This window comes from Carcharhinus amblyrhynchos, unplaced genomic scaffold (genome assembly GCF_965287045.1).
Source record: "Carcharhinus amblyrhynchos unplaced genomic scaffold, sCarAmb.v2.hapA scaffold_39, whole genome shotgun sequence".
Lineage (NCBI taxonomy): Eukaryota > Metazoa > Chordata > Chondrichthyes > Carcharhiniformes > Carcharhinidae > Carcharhinus > Carcharhinus amblyrhynchos.
In genome coordinates this window covers 4181890-4204195 of record NW_027649780.1, presented here as the reverse complement: position 1 = coordinate 4204195, position 22306 = coordinate 4181890, and the positions used below count along the sequence as shown (strand labels likewise).

General features: G+C 48.6%; 1 protein-coding gene across 1 annotated transcript in view; it reads left to right on the top strand.

Moving 5' to 3' along the window:
• The window catches only part of LOC145335575 (uncharacterized), a 38578-nt gene extending 19315 nt beyond the window's left edge, over positions 1 to 19263 (top strand). Inside the window, exon 3 of the mRNA XM_080181382.1 lies at positions 17993 to 19263. Within this exon, the coding sequence (XP_080037508.1) occupies positions 17993 to 18650 (658 nt within the window). The 3' untranslated portion in view covers positions 18651 to 19263. The remainder of the gene's footprint in view (positions 1 to 17992) is intronic.
• Positions 19264 to 22306: the final 3043 nt, after the last annotated feature.

Sequence of the window (22306 nt, the reverse complement as noted above, 5' to 3'; positions counted from 1 at the left end):
CACACTCCGGCGACTGTTCAGGTTACACACTGAGGGAGAATTTAGCACGGCCAATGCACCCTAACCAGCACGTCTTTCAGACTGTGGGAGGAAATCGGAGCACCCGGAGGAAACCCAAGCAGACACTGGGGGAGAACGTGCAAACTCCACACAGACAGTGACCCAAGGCTGGGAATCGAACCCAGGACCCTGAAGCTGTGAGACAGCCGTGCTAACTCACTGTGCCACCCCTTCTGGTCATCTGTGAAAGCTGAAACAAAACGGAGTGAGAGAGAACCCACAAAAACAGAAAGGCGGGTTGTGAAACTGAGCTGAATGAAGCTGGTCATTTCTTTTTAAAGTTTATTTCTAAATGTCGCAAGTCTACACCGACCACAATCCCACCCAGGCCCTAATCCTGTAACCCCCACATATTTACCTACTAATCCCCGACATTAATCATTAATCATAGAATCGTAGGTTCCTGCACTGCAGAAGGAGGTCATTCATGTCAGCACCGACCACAATCCCACCCAGGCCCTATTCTCATGACCCTCACTCGTCGCCCTGTCACTAAGGGACAACTTAGCACGGTCAATGCACCCTAATCAGCACGTCTTTCAGACGGTGGGAGGAAACCAGAGCATCCAGAGGAAACCCACGCAGACACAGGGGGTGGGGGTGGGGGGAGCGGGGGAGAACATGCAGACTCCGCACAGACAGCGACCCCAGGGGGGAGTCGAATCCTCACAGCCCTGGCGCTGTGAGGCAGCAATGCTGACCGGTGTGCCACCGTGCCGTATGTTGTGGGGCCGGCGCTAGGACGAAGCGACCATGAAAACCAAAAGCGCAGTACGGTAGCACAGTGGGTTAGCCCTGCTGCCTCACAGCGCCAGAGACCCGGGTTTGATTCCCGGCTTGGGTCGCTGTCCGTGTGCAGTCTGCATGTTCTCCCCATGTTTGCGTGGGCTCACTCCGGGTGCTCCGGTTTCCTCCCACAGTCCGAAAGACGTGCTGGTTAGGCTGATTGGCCGTGCTAAATTCTCCCTCGGTGTAACCTGGAGTGTGGCAACTAGGGGATTTTCACAGTAACTTCATTGCAGTGTTAATGTAAGCCTACCTGTAACACTAACAAATAAACTTCAAAAAAAAAGACTGCCAGATTGTTGTAAAAACTCGATTAGTTCAGTAAACCCTTCAGTGAAAGCAAATTGTTATCCAGTCTGGACCTGGACTCTAAAGGAGAAAAGACAGAAAATGGGATGTAGGAGCAATAGGGGATGAAAGAGTGAAGTTTTATTCATCGACAATAGCGAGGGGGATTGAATATAAAAGTAGGGAGGTCTTGCTGCGGCTGTATAGGGCATTGGTGAGGCCGCAGCTGGAGTACTGTGTGCAGTTTTGGTCGCCGCACTTACGCAAGGATATTTTGGCCTTGGAGGGAGTGCAGAGGAGGTTTACTAGGCTGATACCAGAGTTGAGGGGGTTGAGCTATGAGGAGAGGCTGAATAAAACTAGGCTTGTACTCGTTAGAGTTCAGAAGAATGAGGGGAGATCTCATTGAGACATATAAGATGATGAATGGGATGGATAGGATGGAGGTGGAGAGACTCTTCCCGCTCAGAAAGGACAGTAGGACTAGGGGGCACAGCCTCAAGATAAAGGGGGGGCGGTTTAGAACGGAGTTGAGGAGGAACTTCTTCACTCAAAGGGTGGTGAATCTCTGGAATTCTCTGCCCGTTGAGGTGGTGGAGGCTGCCTCGCTAAATATTTTTAAGACGCGAGTTGATGGGTTTTTGATAAGCGAGGGGATTAAGGGTTATGGGGAGAGGGCGGGAATGTGGAACTGAGCCACGACAGATCAGCCATGATCTTATTGAATGGCGGGGCAGGCTCGAAGGGCTGGATGGCCTACTCCTGCCCCTAATTCTTATGTTCTTATGACAACTTTGTAGAATCACAGAATTCCCACAGTGCAGATTGAGTCCACACCAACCACAATCCCACCCAGGCCCTATACTGTAACGCCACATTAACCCTGTGAATCCCCTGACACTAAAGGGACAATTTAGCACGACCAACCTGCACATCTTTGGATTGTGGGAGGAAATCGGAGCACCTGGAAGAAACCCACGCAGACACGGGGAGAATGTGCAGATTCCGCACAGTGACCCGAGGCCAGTTGAATCCGGGTCCCTGGCGCCGTGAGGCAGCAGTGCTAACCACTGCGCTGCCATGCCGCCCAAAGAACTAAACTCAACCTCTACCACGTACAATGGTCAGAGATGCAGACGCCCGTGAACAGCAACACCTGTAGGTCCCCCCTTCAAAGTAATGTAAAAGTACAGTAAAAGTTTATTTATTAGTCACAAGCAAGGCTCATGTTAACACTGCAATGAAGCTACTGTGAAATTCCCCACGTCGCTTGTCCAGGTCAAGGCCCCTAGCCAGCACGTTTTTCAGACTGTGGGAGGAAACCGGTGCACCTGGAGGAAACCCAGGCAGACACAGGGAGAACGTGCAAACTCCGCACAAACAGTGACACGAGCCGGGAATTGAACCCATGTCCCTGGCGCTATGAAGCAGCAGTGCTAACCACCGTGCTACCATACCGCTCCTGCGTGTCCAAAGATGGTAAAAAGTCTGACAATACCAGATTTAAGTCCAACCGATTTATTTGATAGTAAATTCACAAGCTTTTGGGTCTGTCCCTTCGTCAGGTGAATGGGGAGTTCTGGCCTCAGACAGAGCATATAAAGCACAGACAGTTTACAGATTACTGATTAGAATGCGAATCCTTACACCTATTCTGCTGTTCAAGACCTGAAGTGGCCGACAATGTGAGTGGAAGGAGCACTGATCACAGGTTACAGAGATGTGTATTGTCTCCAGACAGCACAGTAAGTGATGTTTTGCAAACCCAGGCAAGTCGTGGGGGTTACAGATAGTGCAACATGAACCCAAGATCCCTGTTGAGACCATCCTCATGTGTGCAGAACTTGGCTATCAGTCTCTGCTCAGCGACTCTGCGCTGTCGTGTGTCGTGAAGGCCACCTTGGAGAACGCTTACCCGAAGGTCAGAGGCCGAATGCCCGTGACCACTGAAGTGTTCGCCAACAGGAAGGGAACAGTCTTGCCTGGTGATTGTCATGTCCACATCATGTCCAAAGATGTGCAGGTTAGGTTGATTGGCCATGCTAAATTGCCTCTTAGTATTAGGGGAACTAGCTAGGGTAATGAGGATAGGGCCAGGATGAGATTATGGTCAGTGCGGACTCGATGAGCCAAATGGCTTCCTTCTGCACCATAGGATTCTATGATTCTCCGGCACCTGTTTGGTTGCAAGCTGTCCAAATCCCTGGTACTGGATGAACTGAACTTTGAGGGCAGCACAGAGAATGCCTGGGGCCTGGCTCTTTCAAAGAATCGGTGCAGATGCGATGGGCCAAATGGCCTTCATCTGCAATGCAGGGATTCTACAGTGCTTAGCACTGCAGCCTCACAGCACCACAGCTCCTGGGTTCGATTCCTGGCTTGTGTCACTGTCTGTGTGGAGTCTGCACATTCTCTGTGTCTGCGTGGGTTTCCTCCCGGTGCTCCGGTTTCCTCCCACAGTCCAAAGATGTGCGGGTTAGGTGGATTGGCCATGCTAAACTGCCCCTTAGTGTCTGGGGCACTAGCTAGGGAAAATGCATGGGGTCAAAGGGTTAGGACTGGGTGGGATTGTGGTTAGTGCAGACTCGATGGGCCAAATGGCCTCCTTCTGCACTGTAGATTCGATGACGATTCTGAGTTTCACAGCGCCAGGGACCTGGGTTCGATTCCGGCCTCGGGTCGTTGTCTGTGTGGAGTTTGCACGTTCTCTCTGTGTCTGCGTGGGTTTCCTCCACAGGCCAAAGATGTGTGGGTTATGTGGATTGGCCATGCTAAATTACCCCTTAATGTTAGGGGGATTTGCTAGAGTAAATGTAGGGGGTTAAGGGGATGGGGCCTGGGTGGGATTGTGATCGGTGCAAATGTGATGGGCCGAATGGCCTCCTCCTGCACTGTAGGGATTCTATTCTATAACCACTGACCCCCACCCCTCTTCCTGGCAATTGTCCGAGGCTGGACGAGACTGATCATAATCTTGGTGTCATATTTAGCCCCAGATTCAAACCACAGAGCATTCAAACAAAATACTGTCAATGCTGGAAATCTGAACACTGCTTTTGTCCACCTGAGGAGAGTCAGCTGGTTCACCCCAATCTCAGCTCAACTGCTTCTGAGACTCTCATCCATTCACTCAACACCTCTAACTTTGACTATTCCAATGGATAGAAGCTGCCCAGACCTGCTGAGTACTTCTCACAACTTCTGATTTTATTCCACTGGGAGCGGCATGGTGACTTAGAACTCAGAATCCCTACAGTACAGAAAGAGGCCACTTGGCCCATCGAGTCTGCACCGACCACAATCCCACCCAGGCCCTACCCCCATATCATATCCCCACATATTTACCCACTAATTCCTCTAACTTATACATCTCAGGACACTAAGAGCAATTTTTAGCACGGCCAATCAACCTAACCCACACATTTTTTAGACTGTGGGAGGAAACCGGAGCACCCGGAGGAAACCCACACAGACACGAGGAGAATGTGCAAATTCCACACAGACAGTGGCACAGTGGTTAACACTGCTGCCTCACAGCGCCAGGGACCGGGTTCAATTCCCGGCCTCGGGTCACTGTCTGTGCTGAGCCTGCACAAAAAAAAAACTTTTCACTGCATACCAAGATATGTGACAATAATAAATCATCTTCCAGTATACTGTATGAACGGTATGCTTTGTCTGTATAGCAGGCAAGAAACAATATATCCCAATACATGTGACAATAATAAATAAACTCCTTCTCCCCTACATATTCTGTGAATGGTATGGTTTGTTTGTGTATCGCGTAAGAAACAATACTTTTCAGTGTATACTTGTCACAACGTTCTTTCTGGTTGTATCACAGCTTGGCATGGCTCCTGCTCTGTCCAAAACCGCAAAATACAAAAGGTGGTGAACGAAACCCAGTCTATCACGCAAACTAGCCTCCCGCCCATTTATCCATCCACACTTCCCACCTACTCTGAAAAGCAGCCAGCATAATCAAGGACCCGACACATCCCGGGCATTCTCTTTTCCACCTTCTCCCGTCGGGAAAAAGATGCAAAAATCTGAGGCCATGTAGCAACCGTCTCAAGAACAGCTCCTTCCCTGCTGCCGTCAGACTTTTGAATGGATCTACCTCACATTAAGTTGATCTTTCTCTGCACCCTAGCTGTGACTGTAGCACTACATTCTGCACTCCCTCCTTCCCTTCTCTATCAATGATAATGCTTTGTCTGCAAGAAGTCTCACAACACCAGGTTAAAGTTCAACAGGTGGCAAACGCCACTAGTTTTTGGATCTTTGCCCATCGTCACCTGATGAAGGGGCAGCAAGTGCGCTGAAAGCTAGTGGCGTTTGCTACCAAACAAACCTGTTGGACTTTGACCTGGTCTTGCGAGACTTCTTACTGTGTTTACTCCAGTCCAACGCCAGCATCTCTACGACATGCTTTGTCTGTACAGCGTGCAAGAAACAATACTTTTCATTGTACCCCAATACACATGTGACAATAATAAATCAAATCAAATCAAATCACACACTCTTATTCCTACCAGGACTGCAATCCAACCCCATCTCACCATTTCTTTCCTCCACTCCCAGTTTTCTCCCTCCCTCTCCTCTGTCTGGGTTCAGTTCTCCAGCTCCTGTCTGCAGACTGACAATAAAACCAATGGCTCTAACTGGGGGTGTTGGGGCCTCCTTTACTCACCCTGCCAGGGTCCACCAGCAACAGCCCCACCGCGCATGCTCCAGCTCACAATGGGAGGAAGCCCAGGGAGTGATTGACAGACGGCTCCGGACCTATAGGAGGAGGCCCATCCGGGTCATCCGAATTGACCCCGCCCCCCCGTGCACCGGCCGCCATCTTGGCAGAGGAAGCGCGAATCTTCAGTTGAGGGAGCGGAGCGCAGGGGGACGGCCATCTTGGTAAGGGAGGGTGGCAGGTGAGTAGGCGAGGCTCTCCTCCCCCCCCCCCGTTGTCTGGGGCACTGGTTACCCCGGGCAACCGGCGGGCACCGCCATCTTGGGAGAGGAAGCGCGAATCTTTAGTTGAGGGAGCGGAGCGCGGGGGACGGCCATCTTGGTAGGGGGGCGAGTGGGCGGGGCTCCTCCCCGTTGCCTGGGGCACTGGTTACCCCAGGCAACCGGCGGGCGCCGCCATCTTGAGGTGGTGATTGTCCATCCGGGTGTTTATGGGGATGGACAATGAGCTGGAGGTGAGTTTGGAAAGTGTTGAGATGAAGGTGTGAAATCAGATTGACATCCAGATCTGTGTAAGAACCAAAAACTCAATCTCAGCGTGTTTCTCAAAGCTCACCACAATGCTGCAAACACTCAGCTCATCAACAACAATCCTCTGGCATTGCAAATGTTAACTCTGTATCGGTTAGGTGGCTTGGCCATGCTAAATTGTCCCTTAGTGTCCAAAAAAGTGCAGGTTAAATGAATTGGCCATGCTAAATGGCCCCCTTAGTGTCCAAAGATGTGCAGGTTAGGTGGATTGGCCAGGCTAAATTGTCCCTTAGTGTTCAAAGATGTGCAGGTTAGGTGGATTGGCCATGCTAAATTGCCCCCTTAGTTTCCAAAGATGTGCGGGTTAGGTGAATTGGCCATGCTAAATTGTCTCTTAGTGTCCAAAAAAGTGCGGGTTAAATGGATTGGCTGTGCTAAATTGCCCCCTTAGTGTCCAAACATGTGCAGATTAGGTGAATTGGCCAGGCTAAATTGTCCCTTAGTGTTCAAAGATGAATCGCTTAGGTGGATTGGATACACTAAATTGCCCCCTTAGTGTCCAAAGATGTGCAGGTTAGGTGGATTGGCCATGCTAAATTGCCCCTTAGTGTCCAAAGATGTGCGGGTTAGGTGGATTGGCCAGGCTAAATTGTCCCTTAGTGTTCAAAGATGTATAGGTTAGGTGGATTGGCTACACTAAATTGCCTCCTTAGTTTCCAAAGATGTGCAAGTTCAGTGGATTGGCCATGCTAAATTGTCCCTTAGTGTCCAGAAATGTGTCAGTTGGTGGGGTGAATACGTGAGGTTATGAGCTAAGCTTTTGAATGATTCGGTGCAGACTCAATGGGCTGAATGGCCGCCTTCTGCACTGTAGGGACACTATTCTATCATTCTACTTCCCACAGGGTGCTCTGCAAGGTTCTGTTCTCAGCCCCTTATGACACTTATGACTGTGTGGCCAAATTCCACCCCAGCTCGATTTTCAAGTTTGTTCATTTGATTTGATTTATTATTGTCACATGTATTAGCGTACAGTTAAAAGTATTGTTTCTTGTGTGCTATACAGAAAAAGCATACCGTTCATAGAGAAGGAACAGAGAGGGTGCAGAATATAATGTTACGGTCGTAGCTAGAATGTAGAGAAAGATCAATTTAATACGAGGGTAGGTCCATTCAAAAGTCTGATGGCAGCAGGGAAGAAGCTGTCCTTGAGTCGGTTGGTACGTGTCCTCAAACATCACCGTAGTGGGTCGGATCTCAAACAATGATGAGATGGAGCACAGAAAAGAGTGAAATTGGTGAGCTTGTGCGACAACAATAATCTGTCCGTCAATGTCATCAGACTTTTGAAAGGACCTATCATATATTAAGTTGATCTTTCTCCACACTTTAGTTATGACTGTAATACTACATTCTGCACTCTCTCCTTCTCTATGAACGGTATGCTTTGTCCGTATAGCACGCAACAAGCAATACTTTTCACTGTACCCCAATACACGTGACAATAATAAATCAGATATGTCTGACACTAGACTCCTGAAGAACTGCTTTTCTATGGATCCAGTCACAGCAGGAGACTCTCAGGAGGTCAGCAGAAACAGTTGAGAGATGGCCTTAAAACAACCTTAACCTGAAGGGATCAGATTTCCTCATGAGACACCCTGGATTGTGACTGGTCAAAATGGAGGAGGGTCATTCTGGAAGGTGTCAAACACATCGAGAAGGCACAGAGGTGAAGTTGAGGAGTCTGAGGGAACACACAAACCTCCAAGTAACACACCTACCCAGCACCACTCCAATGTGTGGCAGAGTCTGCAGATCAGACACTTGGACTTAGCAGCAGTCTCAGCACCCATTGAACCACAGTGGAAAGTTATTAGGGAATCCCTAGAGGGCAGAAGAGGCCATTTGGCCCATCAGGTCTGCAGTGACACTCAGAAAGAGCTTGCTACCTCAGCCCAATCCCGTGCGCTAACCCCCCTGTAACCACACACGTTGATCATGGCTATTCCACCTAACCTGTATGTACATCTTGACACTGAGGGGCAACTTAGCATCCGCCAAACCTACACATCTTTGGATTGTGGGAGGAAACTGGCACACACAGACGAAACCCACCTTGACATGGGGAGAACGTGCAAGCTGAAATTGAACCTGGGTCCCTGGAACTGTGAGGCAGCAGTGCTAACCACTTCATCACCATGCCACCCACTATCCTGAGCGTCATCAAGGAGGAAATAGCGAGGCATCTTGAGAGGAATTGCTTGATAGAGCAGACGCAGCACAGTTTCGTTAAAGGGAAGTCGTGTCTGACAAATTTACTGGAGTTCTATGAGGATGTGTCTAGGGCGGTGGATAGAGGAGAGCCGGTGGATGTGGTCTTTCTTGATTTTCAGAAGGCGTTTGACAAGGTACCTCACAAGAGGTTATTGCAGAAGATCAGGGGACATGGAGTTGGGGGTAGGGTGTTAGCATGGATAGAGGATTGGTTGTCAAATAGGAGGCAGAGAGTGGGGGTCAATGGGTGCTATTCGGATTGGCGGATGGTGACTAGTGGAGTGCCCCAGGGGTCGGTGCTGGGGCCTCAGCTATTTACCATTTATATAGATGATCTGGAGGAGGGAACCAAGTGTAGGGTGTCGAAATTTGCTGATGACACCAAGATTGGTGGAATGGCAAATTGTGCGGAGGGTGTGGAGAGTCTACAGAAGGATCTGGATAGGCTGGGCGAATGGGCCAGGAAATGGCAAATGGAATTTAATGTTGGCAAGTGCGAGGTGGTCCACTTTGGTAGGAATAATGGTAGGAAAGATTAATACTTATGTGGTGAAAAACTGCAGCAGGCGACGGTGCAGAGGGACCTCGGGGTCCTTGTGCATGAGTCGCAAAAACCCAGCTTGCAGGTGCAGCAGGTGGTCAGGAAGGCGAATGGGATGCTGGCCTTCATTGCGAGGGGGATTGAATATAAAAGTAGGGAGGTCTTGCTGAGGCTGTATAGGGCATTGGTGAGGCCACAGCTGGAGTACTGTGTGCAGTTTTGGGCACCGTACTTACGCAAGGATATTTTGGCCTTGGAGGGAGTGCAGAGGAGGTTTACTAGGCTGATGCTGGAGTTGAGGGGGTTGAGCTATGAGGAGAGGCTGAATAAACTAGGCTTGTACTCGTTAGAGTTTAGAAGAATGAGGGGAGATCTCATTGAGACGTATAAGATGATGAATGGGATGGATAGGATAGAGGTGGAGAGACTCTTCCCGCTCAGAAAGGATAGTAGGACTAGGAGGCACAGCCTCAAGATAAAGGGGGGGGTGCGGTTTAGAACGGAGTTGAGGAGGAACTTCTTCACTCAAAGGGTGGTGAATCTCTGGAATTCTCTGCCCGTTGAAGTGGTGGAGGCTGCCTCGCTAAATATTTTTAAGACGCGGGTTGATGGGTTTTTGATAAGAGAGGGGATTAAGGGTTATGGGGAGAGGGCGGGAATGTGGAACTGAGCCACGACAGATCAGCCATGATCTTATTGAATGGCGGGGCAGGCTCGAAGGGCCAGATGGCCTACTCCTGCTCCTATTTCTTATGTTCTTATGTTCTTATGACTGCCTAGGGAAGTTTAAAGTTTATTACTGTCACAAGTAGGCATACATTAACACTGCAATGAAGTTACTGTGAAAATTCCCCTAGTTGCCACAGTCCGGCGCCGGTTCGGGGATATCCCGAAGGAGAAGTTAGCGTGGCCAATGCACCCAACCAACATGTCTTTCGGACTGTGGGAGGAAACCGAGCACCCAGAGGAAACCCACGCAGACACGAGGAGAATGTGCAAACTCTGCACAGACGGTGACCCGAGCCGGGAATTGAACCCAGGGCCCTGGCGCTGCGAGGCAGCAGTGCCAACTGCTATGCCACCATGTCAAACCACTGTGCTGCCCAAAGGGGAACAGAATTGAGGTTCCCTTCTTGGTGACAGGCCCAGGTCACGCAGGCCAGCGTTTGCCATTCAAGCGAGGCTGGCGGGGCTCGTCTAGCCAGCAGGGTGCACGCGCAACCATCTTGGTGAGGAGACATCAGGGAGGCGGGTGCTCAGAGTCCCAGTGACCAGGAGAGAATACGATTTACTGATTGGTTTTACTGTCAGTCTGCAGACAGGAGCTGGAGGTCCGACCCCAGGCAGAGGGGAGGGAGGGAGAAAACTGGGAGCGGGGGGAAGAAATGGTGAGATGGGTTTGGGTTTCAGCGCAGAGAAGAGTGAGAGTGTGTGGGACAGAGATTTACAGTTTTGTTTTAAGTTTAAAGATTATTCATTAGTGTCACAAGTCAGCTTACATTTACACTGCAATTAAGATACCGTCAAAACGCCCCAGTCACCACAGTTCGGCGCCTGTTCAGGTTCACTGAGGGAGAATTTAGCACGGCCAGTGCACCTAATCAAGCACGTCTTCCCGATGGATTTGGGGGAAACGAGAGGAAAAAAATGTTCCAGAGTAACTAGAAGTATCTGTTCAGAATTTCTATCATCGTCTTACAGGGGTGACTTCTATTTTTACAGAATATTGTTTGGTGCAGATTTTGCAAACAGTGAAAAACAAATTGCGCCACGATATGTGATGCACATGGACTAGAATGTCATTGGCCTCAGAGTTTATGCTGTCTGAGGGAAAGGATTTCAGATATCAGTGTGATTGGAAAAGCACCGAGACACACAAACACCTGAGTGAGAGTGTTCCATTGAACTGACTGTGAAAAGAACTTTAATATGGAGATGCCATCCATGGGAGAACACCATCCACCAGGTACATGGTACACATACTTGCAACTTGGCCAATGTTGTCTATCTGATACGCTGCAGGAAAGGATGTCCTGAGGCATGGTACGTTGGGGAGACCATGCAGACGCTACGACAACGGGTGAATGAACATCGCTCAACAATCACCAGGCAAGACTGTTGTCTTCCTGTTGGGGAACACTTCAGCGGTCACGGGCATTCTGCCTCTGATCTTTGGGTAAACATCCTCCAAGGCGGCCTTCACGACACACGACAGCGCAGAGTCGCTGAGCAGAGACTGATAGCCAAGTTCCGCACACATGAGGACGGCCTCAACAGGGATCTTGGGTTCATGTCGCACTATTTGTAACCCCCGTGACTTGCCTGGGTTTGCAAAGTCTCACTAACTGTCCTGGCTGGAGACAATACACATCTCTTTAACCTATGCTTTAACCTATGCTACCTCCACTCACATTGTCTGCACCTTTAAGACTTGATTAGCTGTAAAGACTCGCATTCTAATCAGTATTCTGTAAACTGTGTGTGCCTTTATATGCTCTGTTTGTGATCAGAACTCCCCACTCACCTGACAAAGGAACAGCGTACCGAGAGCTTGTGGCTTTTGCTACCAAATAAACCTGTTGGACTTTAACCTGGTGTTGTGAGATTTCTTACATTGCTGATTGTTGGCAGCATTCTGGAAACACCTGAGCTGTGACTGCGACACTACATTCTGCACTTTCTCCTTTCCTTCTCTGTCTATAGTATGCTTTGTCTGTATAGCGCGTAATAAACAATACTTTTCACTGTACCCCAATACATGTGACAACAATAAATCAAATCAAATCATTTTCTGTTTGGGAATTAGACCGAGAGATGGGTGGTCAGTTTCCCTCTGTCCAGGGCTGGGGGATTCACGCTCATTTCCCCAGGACACTCATTATCACCGCAACATTGCAGGAAAAAGTCCCCGCTTAAATCCCCACTGCAAACTTTGGGTCTGCCATCAGACTTTTGAATGGACCTACCGGGCATGAAGTTGATCTTTCTCTACACCCTAGCTGTGTCTGTAACACTACATTCTGCACCCTCTCCTTTCCTTTTCTATGAACGGTATGTTTTGTATAGCGTGCAAGAAACAAGAGGCTTTGGAGAGAGTACAGAAAAGGTTGACCGGGATGCTGCCTTGTGTGGAGGGTATTAGCTATGGGGAGAGATTGAATAAACTGGGCTTGTTCTCCCTGGAAAGACGGAAGCTGAGGAGCGACCTGATAGAAGTTTATAAAATTATGAGGGGTATAGGTAGGGTGAACAGTTGGAAGCTTTTTCCCCAGGGTGGAAATGACAATTACAAGGGGGCACAAGTTCAAGGTAAGGCACGAAAGGTTCAATAGAGATGTGCAGGGAAATTATTGACACAGAGGGTAGTGGTGGCCTGGAATGTACTGCCAAGTGAGGAGGTTGATGCAGACACATTTAAGACTTATCTGGATAGATACATGAACATACAGGGAATAGAAGGATACAGGTGGTTGGTATAGATAGGACTGCTGTGCCACCTGTGCCACTTTTCACTGTACCCCAATACATGTGACAAGGTGCAGCATGGTGGTTGGCACTGCTGCCTCACAGCACCAGGGACCTGGATTCAATTCCATCCTCGGGTCACTGTCTGTGTGGACTTTGCACATTCTCCCCATGTCTGCTTGGGTTTCCTCCAACACTCGAAAGATGGGCATGGATTGGCCATGCTAAATTGCTCCTTCGTGTCAGGGGATTAAAGGGTAAACGGGTGGGGTTATTTTTTGATTTAGTTTATTGTCACATGTATTAGTATACAGTGAAAAGTATTATTTCTTGCAGTTAAGGGTATAGGGCCTGGTTGGGATTGTTGGTGGTGCAGGCTTGATGGGCTGAATGGCTTCCTTCTGCACTGTAGGGATTCTATTATTGAACAAGGACGCAATTACTGTTGTCTCATTCTTTAAAAACATCCTTCGTCTTTATGGCACGGTAGCACAGTGGTGAGCACTGCTGCTTCACAGCTCCAGGGTCCTGGGTTCGATTCCCGGCTCGGGTTACTGTCTGTGTGGAGTTTGCACATTCTCCTCATGTCTGCGTGGGTTTCCTCCCACAGTCCAAAGATGTGTGGCTTAAGTTGATTGGCTATGCTAAGAAATTGCTCCTTAGTGTCCAGGGATGCGTAGGTTAGAGGGATTAGTGGGTATAATATATGGGGGTAAGGTTGGGTGGGATTGTGTTTGGTGCAGACTTGATGGGCCAAAGGGCCTCTTTCTGCACTGTAGGGTTTCTATGATTCTTTAAACAGGTAGTTGTGAGAGAAAACCGATCCACAGTGACCTCAAAACAGAAAATATTTTAGTTTATTTTTAGTAGTGTCACAAATAGGCAGTGAAGTTACTGTGAAAACCTCCCAGTTGCCACACTCCATGGAAATCATGCTTAACAAATCTACTGGAATTCTTTGAGCATGTAACCAGTAGAGTTGACTGAGGAGAACCAGTGGATGCGGTTCATTTAGACTGACAGACGGTTTTCGACAAGGTCTCACATAACAGACTATTATGTAAAGTTAAAGCACGTGGGATTGCAGGTAATGTCTTGATTGAGATGAAGAGAAAGCTAATCAGCAGATAGGAAGCAAAGAGTTGGCATAAATGGATCTTTTTCTGATTGGCAGTCAGTGACTAGTGAGATTCTGCAGGGGTTTTGTGCAAGGACACGTTAGAATAGTTCACATATATTGATGATTTGGAAGAGGCAACCGAATCTATTATTTCCAAGTTTGCAGATGACACAAAGGTGGGGTGGGAGAGTGAGCTGTGAAGAGGATGTAGAGATGCTTCAGCATTATTTGGACAGGTTGAGTGAGTGGAAATATGCATGGCAGATGCAGTATAATGTGGGTAAATGTGAGGTTATCCACTTTGGTAGCAATAATAGGAAGACATTATTACTTGAATGGGTGTAAATTGAGAGAGGTGGATACTCAGCGAGACCATAATATCCTCATGCATCAGTGCTGAAGATAAGCAGGCAGGTAAAGCAGGCAGTAAAGAAGACAAATGGTATGCTGGCCTTCATAGAGAGAGGATTTGAGTACAGGGATAGGGATATTTTGCTGCAATTGTACAGCGCGTTGGTGAGGCCACACCTGGTGTATTGTGTACAGTTTTGGTGTCCTTATCTAAGGAAGGATGTCCTTGCTGCAGAGGGCGCACTGTAAAGGCTTACCAGGGTGATTCCTGGGATTGCAAGTCTGTCAGATGAGGAGAGACTAAGTTGCTTAGGTTTATATTCACTGGAGGTCAGAAAACTGAGAGGGGTTCTCATTAGAAACTTATAAAATTTCTAACAGGGTTAGACCGGGTAGATTCAGAAAGAATGTTGCCAATGGTGGGGGAGAAATTTCTTCACCCAGGGAGTGATGAATGTATGGAATTCACCACCACAGAAAGTAGTTGAGGCCAAAACATCGTCTGATTTCAAGAAAAAATTAGGTATAGCTCTTGGGGCTAAAGGGATCGAGGGATATGGGAAGGGAAGGGGATATCAAGATATTGAATTTGATGATCAGCCATAATCAAAATAAATGGCAGAGCAGGCTTGAATGGCCAACTCCTTCTCCCCTGCCCCCACCCACTCCCCTCACCTGCCCCCACCCACTCCCCTCACCCCCTCCCACCCACTCCCCTCACCCCCTCCCACCCACTCCCCTCACCCCCTCTTCACCCTCCCCTCCTGTCCTTCAGCAGCACAGTAGTTAGCGCTATTGCCTCACAGCTCCAGAGACCCGGGTTTGATTCCCGGCTTGGGTCACCATCTGTGCTGAGTATGCTGTTCTCCTTGTGTCTGTGCGGGTTTCCTCCGGGTGCTCTGGTTTCCTCTCATGTCCGAAAGATATGCAGGTTAGATCCATTGACCATGCTAAATTCCCCCTCAGTGTACCCGAACAGGCGCCGGAGCATGGCCGCTATGGGATTTTCACAATAAGTGCACTGCAGCGTTAATGTAAGCCTACTTGTGACACTAACAAATAAACTTTAAACTCCTGCTTCTGTTTTCTATGTAAAAAAAAGAGCAGTAGAGGTGGTAAACCCGCCACAACATTTCAGAAGCAATTAGACGAGCACTTGGAAAGCCAAATGCCGGAAAATGGGATTAGAATGGATAGGAACAGGATGGCTGGCGGAAGCAGGATGGGCTGAAGGGCCTCGGTACCTTGTGACTGAGACAACGGGCTGTAGGCGTTGTTCGCGCAGCCGCAGTGCCCGGCTGGCGAGGGGAGCATGCGCACTGCGGGTTCAACCCTGGAGCGGCGAGGAGCGGGGCAGAAACAATGGCGTCCAGCTGAGCAATGGAGCCGCTGGCTGCGTGCGGACCAAGCGAGCCCACGGAGTGGTCTGGGAGGCCTCGTAAATACCTCCCCGGGAGGCCTGAAACCCCGAATGAAAGGTTGCCGGTCTCGCCTTTGACACCGAACTAGCCGTGAGCTTTGAGGAGAGGAGAGGGGAATCCCGGTCAGAGCCCGGGTTGCTGCCCGCCATCTTGATAAGGGGAAATGTGCAGCACGGGGCATGCGCGGTGGTCATCTATAGGGGATAATGTGCAGCAACGGACATGCGCGGGCGTCATCTTCATAGGGGGCAAGCCCCAGGAGGAAATGCGCGGGCGCCATTTTACAAGGGGGCAAGCCCCAGGAGGGCATGCGCGGGCGCCATTTTGCAAGGGGGCAAGCCCCAGGAGGGCATGCGCGGGCGCCATTTTACAAGGGGGCAAGCCCCAGGAGGGCATGCGCGGGTGCCATCTTACTAGGGGGCAAGCCCGAGGAGGACATGTGCGGATGCCATCTTATTAGGGGGCAATGTCCAGGTTCCTGCTTACGGGTAAACCCCATGTAAGACTTCTACTTTTGTCATTTTTTTCCCGCACCTTTCCCTTTACTCCACGTTAGGGGGTGAGGACTATTTGGCTGACATTCAATCATCACGCAGCTGGGTGATGAATTAATTTGCTTTCCACAATACTGAAGTAAAATAGTGCGGATGCTGGAATCTGAAACAGAAAATGCTGGAGACTCTCTAGGGTCATCCAGACTCCAAACGTTGCCTCCATTCTCTCTGCACCATTATGTCACTTCAGTTATAAATAGAGGATGGCGGTTACGGACAGAATTGTGCCATCTGCTTCCAGTGCCTGCTAGAAACATCCTGCAAAGAAATAATGATTAAAATATATCATTTAAAGACTCAGTGGATGAAGGAGCAGCACTGTGAAAGCTCGTGATTTCAAATAAACCTGTTGGACTTTAGCCTGGTGTTGTGAGACTTCATACTACGCACGTCCCAGTCCAAAGCCAGCATCTCCACATCAATTCTCCTCGTGTCGGTGTGGGTTTCCTCCCACAGTCCAAAGATGTGTGGGTTAGGTTGATTGACCATGCTAAGAAATTGTCCCTTAGTGTCCAGGGATGCGTAGGTTAGAGGGATTAGTGGGTATAATATGTGGGGATATCGGGGTAGGGCCTGGGTGGGATTGTGTTCGGTGCAGACTTGATGGGCCTGTTTCTGCTCTGTAGGGGTCTATGGTCTATATATATGATATAAAGGTACAGTATCGTTCACAGTTATAAACTGGCGCTCACTGGAGACAGGTGCAATAAAATCCTTTCCCACATATTCATTGTAGCCATTATGTGGCAATGCCGGCATTGGACTGGGGTGGACACACTAAGAAATCTCACAATGTGAGGTTAAAGTCCAATAGGTTTATTTGGAATCACAAGCTGCTCCTTAATAGGTGAGTGGAGACTCCAAGGCCACTTGGCCTATGGAGTTTGCTCTGCCATTCAATCATGGCTGATATTTTTCTCATCCCCATTCTCCTGCCTTGTCCCCATAACCCCTGATCCCCTTATTAATCAAGAACCTATCTATCTCTGTCTTAAAGACCTGGCCTCCACAGCCTTCTGCAGCAAAGAGTTCCACAGATTCACCACTCTCTGGCTGAAGGAATTCCTCCTCATCTCTGTTTTAAAGGATCGTCCCTTTAGTCTGAGATTGTGCCCTCTCGTTCTAGTTTTTCCTACTATTCGAAACGTCCTTTCCATGTCCACTCTATCCAGGCCTCGCAATATTCTGTAACTTTCAATAAGATCCCCCCCTCACTCTTCTATACTCCAACGAGTACAGACTCAGAGTCCTCAATTGTTCCTCATACAACAAGCTCTTCATTCTAGGGATCATGCTTATGAACCTCCTCTGGACCCTTTCCAAGGCCAGCACACCCTTCCTTAGATACAGCGCCCAAAATTGCTCACAATATTCCAAATGGGGTCTGACCAGAGAGGAGAAAATGTTGCATCAAAACTGACATATCTGATTAATGTTTTATCCTGTGCCGACAGTGATGACTTTTGTAATCTCCTTTTACAGGGGAGGGTTTACAGCTGTGAAATTCAAACTGAACGTCACGCCGAGATCTGACAGTCACTCCATTCATCAGCACCTGAATATCATCGGTCTTTGACTGTGGGAGGAGAAATGTGTGTCTGTTCTTTCTGCAGGAAAAGACTCTAAACATCAGTGTGACTGGAACGGCGCCAAAACACCCGAGTAAGAGTGTTCCAGTGCACTGAGTGTGGAAAGAGCTTTAACCAGTTACACAGCCTGAAAATACATCGCAGTGTTCACAGCGGGGAAAAGCCAGACACATTTTCTCTGTGTGTGTGTGTGTGTGTGGACGAGGCTTCAACTGATCATCCAACTTGGAAAGACACAAGGACACCATGGAGAAACCGTGGAAATGCGGGGACTGTGGGAAGGGATTCAATTATCCATCCAAGCTGGAGATCCATCGACGCAGCCACACCGGGGAGAGGCCGTTCATCTGCTCCGACTGCGGGAAGGGGTTTGCCCAGTTATCCTCCCTCTTAACACACCAGCGCGTTCACACCGGGGAGAGGCCGTTCACCTGCTCCGTGTGCGGCAAGAGATTTGGCAAGTCGTCCACCCTGACGGAACACAAGCGGATTCACACCGGGGAGAAGCCGTTCGGTTGCACCCACTGCGGGAAGAGGTTTGGCCGGTCGTCCAACCTCACGGAACACCTGCGAGTTCACACCGGGGAGAGACCGTTCACCTGCTCGGTGTGCGGGAAGGGGTTCACCTGCTTGACCAACCTCACGTCCCACCGACTTGTCCACACCGACAAGCGACCCTTCCAGTGCCCCGACTGCGATTCCGGCTTCAAGAGCACGAGGGACCTGCTGATCCACCAGCGCAGTCACACCGGGGAGAGGCCGTTCGTCTGCTCCGAGTGCGGGAAGGGCTTCACTCACGCCTCCAACCTGCTGGCCCACCAGCGAGGTCACACCGGGGAGAGGCCGTTCACCTGCTCCAAGTGCGGGAAGAGGTTCCGACGCTCCTCCGACGTCCAGACCCACCAGCGGGTCCACATGGGGAGGATCCGCTCGCCTGCTCTGTTTGTGGGAAGGGACTCGCTCAGCCAACCACCCTGCTGAGACACTGGCGGGTTCGCAAGCGACCGCAGGGACGGCACAGTGGCTCGCACTGCTGCCTCACAGCGCCGGGGACCCGGGTTCGATTCCTAGCTTGGGTCACTGTCTGCGTGGAGTCTGCACGTTTTGCCCATGGCTGCCTGGATTTCCTCCGGGTGCTCCGGTTTCCTCCCACAGTCCGAAAGATGTGCTGGTTAGAAGCATTGGCCATGCTAAATTCTCCTTCAGTGTAACCGAACAGGCACCAGAGTGTGGTGACTGGGGAATTTTCACAGTAACTTCATTGCAGAGTTAATGGAAGCCCATTTGTGCCATGAATAAATTTACTTTTAAAGAAGATGTGTAGGTTAGGCGGATTAGCCACGATAAATGTGCAGGCATACATGGATAGGATGGGCCCGGATAAGATGCTGCTTTGGCAAGTTGGTGCAGACTCAATGGGCTGAATGGCCTCCTTCTGCACTGTAGGGATTTTGTGGGTTGGATTCTGTTATTGTTACTATTAATCACATACTGGACTGAACCATTTTGATCATTGGGCTTTGTGCCTTAGTTAATAATTTGTGTAATGGTGTGAATTTGATGTTGTGAAATGTATCAAATAAATCAACTTTATTCAAACGCACACAGTGTGTTGTTCCCCTGATTTCTCTGACAATGTCCACCATGTTGGACACCATGTGTCCCCTACACTATCTCTCCTAATTTCGATGTAGCCCAGTCCATCACGCAAACCAGCCTTCCATCCATTGACTCTGTCTACACTTCCTGCTGCCTCGGCAAAGCAGCCAGCATAATTAAGGACCCCATGCACCCCGGACATTCTCTCTTCAACCTTCTTCCTTTGGGAAAAATAATACAAAAGTCTGAGGTCACGTACCACCTGACTCAAGAACAGCTTCTTCCCTGCTACTGTCAGACTTTTGAATGGACGTACCTTGCATTAAGTTGATCTTTCTCTTCACTCTAGCTATGACTGTAACACCACAGTCTGCACTCTCCTCTATGAATGGTATACTTTATCTGTATAGCGCGCAAGAAACAATTCATTTCACTGTATGCCAATTCACGTGACAATAATAAATCAATGTGCGAACAGAACATCACACGGACAAACCTGGTTCCAGTTTAAAATCTGGATCCACTCAGCAAATGGATTTAACAGAAGGTTAAGAAGTAATCACGTCAAAAGATGAAGAAAGATTGTCTAACTGAGCGAGTTAGGATCTGGAATGTACTGCCTGAAAGATGGAGGCAGATTTTTAGCAGCAAATTTCCAAAGGGAAATTAATCTTTGTTCAAAGATAAAGTTTGCAGAGCTCTGTGGAAAGTACAGGGGAGTGGGGCAGATTTGGAAGGTCTTTCAAAGATGCTCCCGGCTCTGCAATAGCAGCTCAATATTGATGGGAGACAGTCTGATGATGTACAACTCCCGAGAATGAGGAAAGATTCCAACTCTTTGAGAAGCCCATCAATTCTTTGCAAACATAGAACAATACAGCACAGGGACAGGCCCTTCCACCCATGATGTACCAAACATGGCACTTTCTGCCTGCCCTTGGTCCCTATCTCTCTACCCTTTGCATATTCATGTGCTTATCTAAATGCCCCTTAAACACTCCTATCACATCTGCCTTCACCACCATGCCTGGCAGTGCCTTCCAGACAACTACCACTCTCTGTCTAAAAAAAACTTACCCCAACATCTCCTTTGAACTTTCTCCCTCACACCTTAAGTGCATGCTCCCTGAGTATTAGACATTAGACTGGGTAGTGAATGTAGTGACAGTCCATCAAGCAAACCAGCGTCCAATCCATTGACTCTGTCTACACTTCCCACTGTCTCGGAAAAGCAGCCAGCAAAATCAAAGGTACTACACACCCCGGACACACTCTCTTTCATCTTCTTCTGTCAAGAAAAAGATACAAAAATCTGAGGTCACGTATAAACCGACTCAAGAACAGCTTCTTCCCTGCTGCCATCAGACTTTTGAACGGACCTACTTTGCACTAAGTTGATCTTTCTGTACACCCTAGCTATGACTGTTAACACTATATTCTGTATCCTCTCCTTTCCTTCTCCGTTCTGTCTGTATAACACGCAAGAAACAACACTTCCACTGTATCCCAATGCATGTGACAATAATATATCAAATCAAAATTTCAACTCTTGGGAAAAGTATTCTATCAACGCTATCTATGTCTCCAATAATTTTATAGACTTCTATCGGGTCTCTGCTCAGCCTCTGTCACTCCAGAGAAAACAACCCTAGTTTGTCCAGCCTCTCCTTATAGCTCATACCCTCTAATCCACGCAGTATCCTGGTAAACCTCTTCTGTAACCCTCTCCAAAGCCTCCACATCCTTCCTATCACATGGTGATCAGAATTGAACACAATACTCTAAACTGCGCCCTAACCAAAGATTTATAAAGTTGCAACGTAACATCCTGACTCTTATACTCAATGCCCTGACCAATAAAGACAAGGGTGCCAAACATCTTCTTTACCAACCTTATGTGACCACTTCCAGGGAGCTATGGACATGAACTCTATGATCCCTCTACATCAATGCTGTTCAGGATTCTGCCACTAACTGTGGCCTTACCCTTAACATATGATCTCCCAGAGTGCAACACCTCACACTTGTCCGGATTAAACTTCATCTGCCATTTCTCCACCCATATCTGCAACTGATCTATATCCCACTGTATCATTTGTCGCTTTCAACACTAAAGTTTATTAATGTCCTCTATTTTTTCAGAAGCCTAAGGAAATTTGGCATGTCTACTACGACTCTCACGAACCTTTACAGATGCATCACAGAAAGCATTCTTTCTGGTACCATAGCATGCTATGGCTCTTGCTCTGCCCAAGACAGCAAGAAGCTACAAAGGGTCATGAATGAGGCCCAGTCCATCACGCAAACCAGCTCCCATCCATTGACTCTGTCTATACTTCCTGCTGCCTCGGCAAAGCAGCCAACATAATTAAGGACCCTGGACATTCTCTCTTCCACTTTCTTCCTTCGGGAAAAGGACATAAAAGTCTGAGGCCACATATCAACTGACTCAAGAACAGCTTCTTTCCTGCTGCTGTCAGACTTTTGAATGGACTTACCTTGATCTTTCAAGGTAAAGTTGATCTTTCTCTACACCCTAGCTATGACTGTAATACATTCTGCACTCCCTCCTTTCCTTCTCTATGAACGGTATGCTTTCATCACATAGCACAAGAAACAATACTTTTCATTGTATGTTAATACATGTGACAGTAATAAATCAAGTCAAATCAAATCAAAAAATTGCCCCTTCGCATCCAAAGATGTGCAGGTTAGGTGGATTGGCCAAGCTAAATTGTCCCTTCGTGTCCAAAGATGCGCAAGTTAGGTGGATTGGCCATGCTAAATTGCCCCTGAGTGTCCAAAGATGTGCAGGTTAGGTGGATTGGCCATGGTAAATTGCCCCTTAGCACCCAAAGATGTGGAAATTAGGTGGATTGACCATGGTAAGTTGCTCCATAGCATCCAAAGATGTGTAGGTTAGGTGGGTTGGCCATGCTAAATTGTCCCTTCATGTGCAATGATGTGCTGATTAGGTGCATGGGCCGTGCTAAATTTTCCCTCAGTGTACCCAAACAGGCGCCGGAGTGTGGCGACTG